Source organism: Neomonachus schauinslandi, chromosome 8 (genome assembly GCF_002201575.2).
Source record: "Neomonachus schauinslandi chromosome 8, ASM220157v2, whole genome shotgun sequence".
NCBI lineage: Eukaryota > Metazoa > Chordata > Mammalia > Carnivora > Phocidae > Neomonachus > Neomonachus schauinslandi.
The window spans coordinates 69,471,473-69,477,599 of NC_058410.1; the positions used below are offsets into that span (position 1 = coordinate 69,471,473).

The window sequence follows — 6,127 nt, forward strand, 5'->3', positions numbered from 1 at the left end:
TATACCGCTGTTGATAGAATTTGTGAGCATTCTTAATGGAACACGACAGGTGTATAAAAGGTATGCTAGGGGAACGATCTTGTCTGCTCCATCAGGCGGCTGTCCCTGGCTTACGCTGTGCTGCCAGGGCCTACACAGGGTCAGTGGCTTACTGCCATAAGGGTGTCTCCTTTGTGTCTCACGTCCACAGTGGGTGAGCTGCCGCATGCTGGCCTGGCGGCAGAGGAAAGGGTAAGTTGGTGAAAAACACAATGACTTGTAAAGATTTTGCTCCAGATGACATGTTTGTTCCACTCATTTCGTTGGTCATAGCCTCTGATGGGTTGGGTAGGGAAAGACACCACCATTCTGACCAGGATGTGATCTATCATCTACTTCTGAAATTGTACCATGTAAGCTGGAGCTTCCCAGCTGGTACCCCAAAATCCCCTTTTCAGCTTGTGCTGTGATGGGAAAAGGGTTGGGAAGCATGGAAGCAGTCCCAGGAGACCTCGGAGGAACTGTGCTAGGGGTGGGGTAAGAAGCAGGACACACCTGAATCACGAACGGAGTCACTGAGGGTAGGCTTGCTCTCCTTTGGAGCTCAAACTCCAGAGCTGGCTTGCTTACACCAATCTTGTCCGGTCTTTTAGACATTTATTTTATCCTGTCTTCCCTTCCGCTCTGCTTGTGCTGCAGCTGGAGCGTTTTTTTTTTTTTTTTTTTTTTTTTTTTTTTTTTTTTTTTTTTTTTTAAAATTTTATTTATTTGAGAGAGAGAGAATGAGAGAGAGCACATGAAAGGGGGGAGAGTCAGAGGGAGAAGCAGACTCCCTGCTGAGCAGGGAGCCCGATGCGGGACTCGATCCAGGGACTCCAGGATCATGACCTGAGCCGAAGGCAGTCGCTTAACCAACTGAGCCACCCAGGCGCCCCAGCTGGAGCGTTTTTAATCTGTAGTCTGGGCTGCTTTGGTGGTATCCTAGACAAGTCACTTTAGAGCTCCCTCTTGTGAAGAGATCCCTATGGTGAAGAAGGTATTACTCTCCTGTCCTTTCTCTCCCAGAATCCCCACACCACTAGCTGATCTGGTCACAGCAAACCAGAGGTCCTAGAATATACCAGTGTTCTATACGTTCTTTGGAATTTTCTTACCTAATGTGCCCTTCTGGAAACACCTACCTAGTAGATAAGCCCTCAGGTATGTTTCCCTGTCTTAGGTCTTCCTGCCCAAAGTGGGAGCCTGACTCATGACAGTACTACTGTGTCTAACATGAGTGAATGTTTCTGGATGGGAAGAACTAGTATAAAAATCTATAAATTAATGTGAGAAAACACTATCAATTTTAATAAAGATTTTACGATGATTTGGAGGGAAAGGATACAAAAGATTCTCAAGAAACTACAGGGTGTTAGTCCTGCCAAATAATAAAATGTACTAGTCTTACATGAAATAATCCTGAACAATTTGTTCAGACACTAAAAAAATTTACCATATGGGCATCAAAGCCCAAGAAGGATTTAATGGTGTCAAAATTATAGTTTAGCAATTGGAAAAAAGATAGACATCCACATCAAGCCATAAAGCAAACTAGGTGGAGTAAATACTTAAAGTTAACAATGAAGACATAATGTAGAATTGCAAAGCTCTAAAGGGGAGAAAATGAAATTGAAAAGCCTCGAAAGAAAAATACATGACTATACAGAGACTTCTTAAAGTTATATAAACAAATTTTTTAAAGAACAGGCAAACAAGCCATATAAATTTAGTGTAAAAACCTTGATCACCATAAATGGACCAGTCATGACAATTCATACAATAAGTGGCAAGGGATATTTCACTAATTTTTATAAGAAAATGAATTGCTATTGCCAATTAGACAAAACTTCAAAAAGTAGTCATAGCATCACCCATACAATGACTGGTAACGTTCAAGAAAGCTAGGCATTGGAGTGTATGTGGCAGGTCCTGTTTTCAGTGCATCACATACAATGCAACTCTGAGGTAGATCCTGTTTCACTTTACAGATGAGGAAGGAGGCCAGGAGAGATGAAGTTACCAAAAGAGCACAGTTAGGAAAAGAGAGCACCAAAGGATTCCAGCAAGTGAGGCAATCAGGTAAATGCGCAGTAAATGGGTAACCAAATGAACATTTTTGACTGTATTTTAATTCAGAACCATTCTATTTGACAGAATATAGCAAAGATTCACCAACCCTACTTGCATAACTTAAGGGCATGTCTGTGTTGGGAAGATAAAACAATTAGGAAATAAAAGCTTAAGTTGTGGGGACATTTAGTTCCTCATTCTTAGTGATACAAAATTGTTATAACTCCAATAGAGCAGCCATTTAAAACGTCGTAAGAATATGTGAAAATTAATAAAGGGAGACTTCACTGAAGTAGAGTCGGGAGGCTAGGAAGGAAAGCTGGGCCACTCAATGTCACTCCCAGGAAGAATGGTCAATAACAGACTCCAACAGAAGATCAGCAGGAAAGGATCATCAATTACAGGATCCAAGCGGGGAGGGAGGGGGGGGAAGATGGGAGAGGCGCAGTGTGCAAGAAATCAACTACCCTTGCAACTCCGTGAGAAGTCTTGCTTTTTCCCAATGGGCTTTTCATAACCCCTCTCAACTTCCATCTCTGTAAAATAAGTTCCTCTCCTTTATTGGACTTGCCTGCAGTTTTGCCATAGCTTGCATGTCCCCAAATGCAATTCTCTATTCCCAAATAGACCCGCTTTTGCTGGTAAAATAACCTTACATTTAAGATGAACATAACTAACGGCAACCATGGAAGATGCCACCACAGGGAAAATGGTTGCAAACAGAAAAGACCAGGATGAAAACAAAAGATGAACAGGACACAAACATTAAAATTAAACATTTAAATTTTTATTTCTAACTACACATTTAAAAAGCCAACAGGAATACACAAATAATTTCACCCCTCACTCTCAAAGCTAACCACAGTGCCAGGAACTGTGCCAGTTGCCTTACCACTCCTATTGTCACAGCTATTTGTGACGCAAGAACTGCTATCCCCTCGCACCCCCAAGAAAATGTATTCTAGGATAAAACTGCCCAAGGCTTTCTTTATAGCTCATTACTAGTTCCAACCGCTTCAGTTCAGCAAGACTGCGCGGGGATTTGGCGGCCAAGTGTAAGCCGCGAACCGTCTCCCAGGAAACCCAGCTCGCCCTGCCCCCTGGTTACGCCCCCACTTCCGCTCCTGCGCACTGGAGCTCTTGGGGGGGGGGCTGGGGACCGAGGCTACCTGAAGGAAATGGCCACTTCCCGCTTACCACCGGCGACGCTAACGCTAAAGCAGGTAGCGCCGTTTTCGCCAGCCTTTCCAGGATCTGATCTCAATTATCCATCTCTCCCTCCAGCCCACCCTGCGGAGTGGGTCGCGGGGGCGGGACTTCGTGATGCGGAAGCCGGCGGTGGGGGTGGGGAGGAGGGTCGGGGAGGAGGGGGCTGCCCTCTGGCTCTGGGTTCGTGAGGCGGGCGGGCTGTGGGTCTCTTGGAACTTTAATGCCTTGGCCACGGTGAAGACTGTTATGTCTGTCGTACTGAGCTATGGTAAAGAGTGAGATTGCCTGCATTGGTTTTAGAAAAAAGTGCTGTTACTGTAGTTACAGCCTCTAGTAACTGGTAGTTCTTTTTCTGCTCATTGGTTATCTTTTGATGTTAAGGGTTTCTTAGGTTTGACAAAGGAGTAAGGGTTTCTTAGGTTTGACAAAGGAGTAAGCAAACAGCCCAAATACACTTTTTGCCTTTTTCTTAAAAGAGAAGTTCTTTTTTGCCCTTTTCAAAATTGAGGACCAAAGAGAAGTCATCTATTTAGTAGATTCCTAAAGTAAAGCCCTCTGGGCTGTAGATTTTGCAGTTGTAATTGACATTTCTCCTCCCCTCTACAGTTCATGAGAAGGCAACAAGTTCTCCTTCTCTACAGAAGGATTTTGCAAGCAATTCGGGAAGTGCCACATGATTCTGATCGAAAATACCTGAAGGACTGGGCAAGGGAAGAATTCAAAAGAAACAAAAGCGCCACCCAAGAGGTGAGAACAAGATCATGGTGAGGACAGGCCCTGACCATTTTGTATTATTTTTTTTTTTAAAGTTTAATAGACACTTTGGAATATAAGGATCATGGAGATGTACGTACATCTTGATCATTCCTTTAATGTTACCAATTTTCCACTCAAATGATAATTGAGATTTTACAATCTTTACAGTAGCATCACCTGACTTTTCTTTTAAACCATACATACACACACAGGAAAAGATTATAAATAGGACAGCATGATGGTTTGGGAAATATGACGATTGGGGTTTACAAAAGCATGTCAGACACTGTGCACCCTTTGTTGTCAGTTTGGGGCTTTCCTAATACAGTGGTTCCAATTCTCAGTGTTGGTCCCTGAATAATAAATGAAATGATAGAGCTGTACCTTGTTTAACCAAGTAAAACAGTGACCAGCTTTCACTTTCTTCTACAGGATACAATCCGGATGATGATTACTCAAGGCAATATGCAGCTCAAAGAGTTAGAAAAAACCCTTGCTTTGGCAAAATCTTAACGATAGCATTATTCTGAAAGACTTTCAAAGTTTCCATGTGTATTAATTAGACTCGATGGGCAGCCTAAAAGCAAGTCAAACTGTACAGTACTTGGGAAAATGTCAGAACATGGAGCATGGCATGTGAGAGCAAACAAAAGCACATCAGAACAATTGCCTTAACACTGAAAAACATACCCTGCATTTTGAAAATGTTTTTGGATGTGTCAGCAGTTCAAGCAGCAAAAACCAGTACAAGTGGTCAGCACTTGAGATGCTCAACACCATTAACCCTCTGGGAAATGCAAATTAAAACCACACTGAAACAGTACCACATCCAGTGGAATAACTATAATTAAAAACAGTTAAGCAAATGTTGGTAAAGATACAGGGAAACTGGACCCCTCATACATGCTGTGGGAATATCAAATGGCACAGCCACTTGGAACACAGACTGTCAGTTGCTTAAAAGATTAAGTTACCAAACAGTTCAGCAGTTTCCTCCTAGGTTTATAACCAAGAGAACTGAAAATCTTTCTACAAGAAAACTTGTACAGGAATATTCATAGCAGCATTATTCATAATAGCCAAGAAGCAGAAGCAATCCAAATGCCCACCATCTGATAAATGATTAAATAAGATGTCTGTAGAATATTATCTAGCAATAAAAAGGAATGAAGTACTGATACATGGATGTACCAGAGACCAGTCACAAAAGATCACATATTGTAGGATTCCATTTATATGAAGCATCTAAAATAGGAAGAAAGAGGTGGTTTCCCAGGGTGTGGATAGCATGGAAAGTAATTGCAAATGGATATGGGGTTTCTTTTCTGGGTAATGAAAACATTCTAAAGTTGGGGGTGTGGGTTGCACAACTCTGAATATACCAAAGTCCGTTGAATCATATATTTTGCATGTGTGATATGTGAATTATACTTTAGTAAAGGCTTTACTGATTTTTTTGCTGATAAAGAACTGACGTATAATACTGTGTAAATCACCATTTTAAGAAATTGTATGAGATATATGGATGTATACTGACCTCAGAAGATACCCTGGGCCTTTCCTGAAAAAAAATCCTTCTGCATTACTGATGGTTGTTGAGGTAGGTTCTTCGGATGTGTCATGATCCAGTAGTCCAAGGATTCCCTGAAAAGACCACCACCGGTAATATAGATCTTTGTTGGAAAGAGGAGAGACAGAAGCTTAATGAACACATTAAGGAACTTACCAAAAAGAAGAGGCAACGTCTGGATGAAACTAATGCAATTACCTTAGCATCCACATAGAAAGAAGTGAAACCATCAGGGAAGATCCTTGGTGCATTAGGTTCTCTTCCAGTGACAGGAAGAAAAGAGTTTGAAGAATACATTGAAGACGAGAAGTTGACTTGAGGACATTCCAACCAAATCTATAACAATTACTTTAGTGAAAATGAAAGCTTATGGAAGAGGTGGGATCGGCGGTCCTATAGACAGATGGCCTCTGTTCTTTTACAGAACAGATCTAAAAAGTTAATCCAAGAATCTGCTCAGCACCTGAAAAATGTAGGAGAAACTTTGCAGAATGATAAATGGTT

The 6,127-nt window shown here is 41.7% G+C and overlaps 1 protein-coding gene across 1 annotated transcript; it reads left to right on the forward strand.

Annotated features, from left to right (window-relative positions):
- The first annotated feature begins 3,248 nt into the window (after positions 1-3,248).
- LYRM2 (LYR motif containing 2) lies at positions 3,249-5,233 on the forward strand. The gene is made up of 3 exons (XM_021693488.1): positions 3,249-3,311; positions 3,904-4,044; positions 4,486-5,233. Exons 1-3 carry the CDS (start codon positions 3,267-3,269, stop codon positions 4,564-4,566), a joined length of 267 nt encoding a protein of 88 aa, XP_021549163.1. The 5' UTR covers positions 3,249-3,266; the 3' UTR covers positions 4,567-5,233.
- The last annotated feature ends 894 nt before the right edge of the window (positions 5,234-6,127 follow it).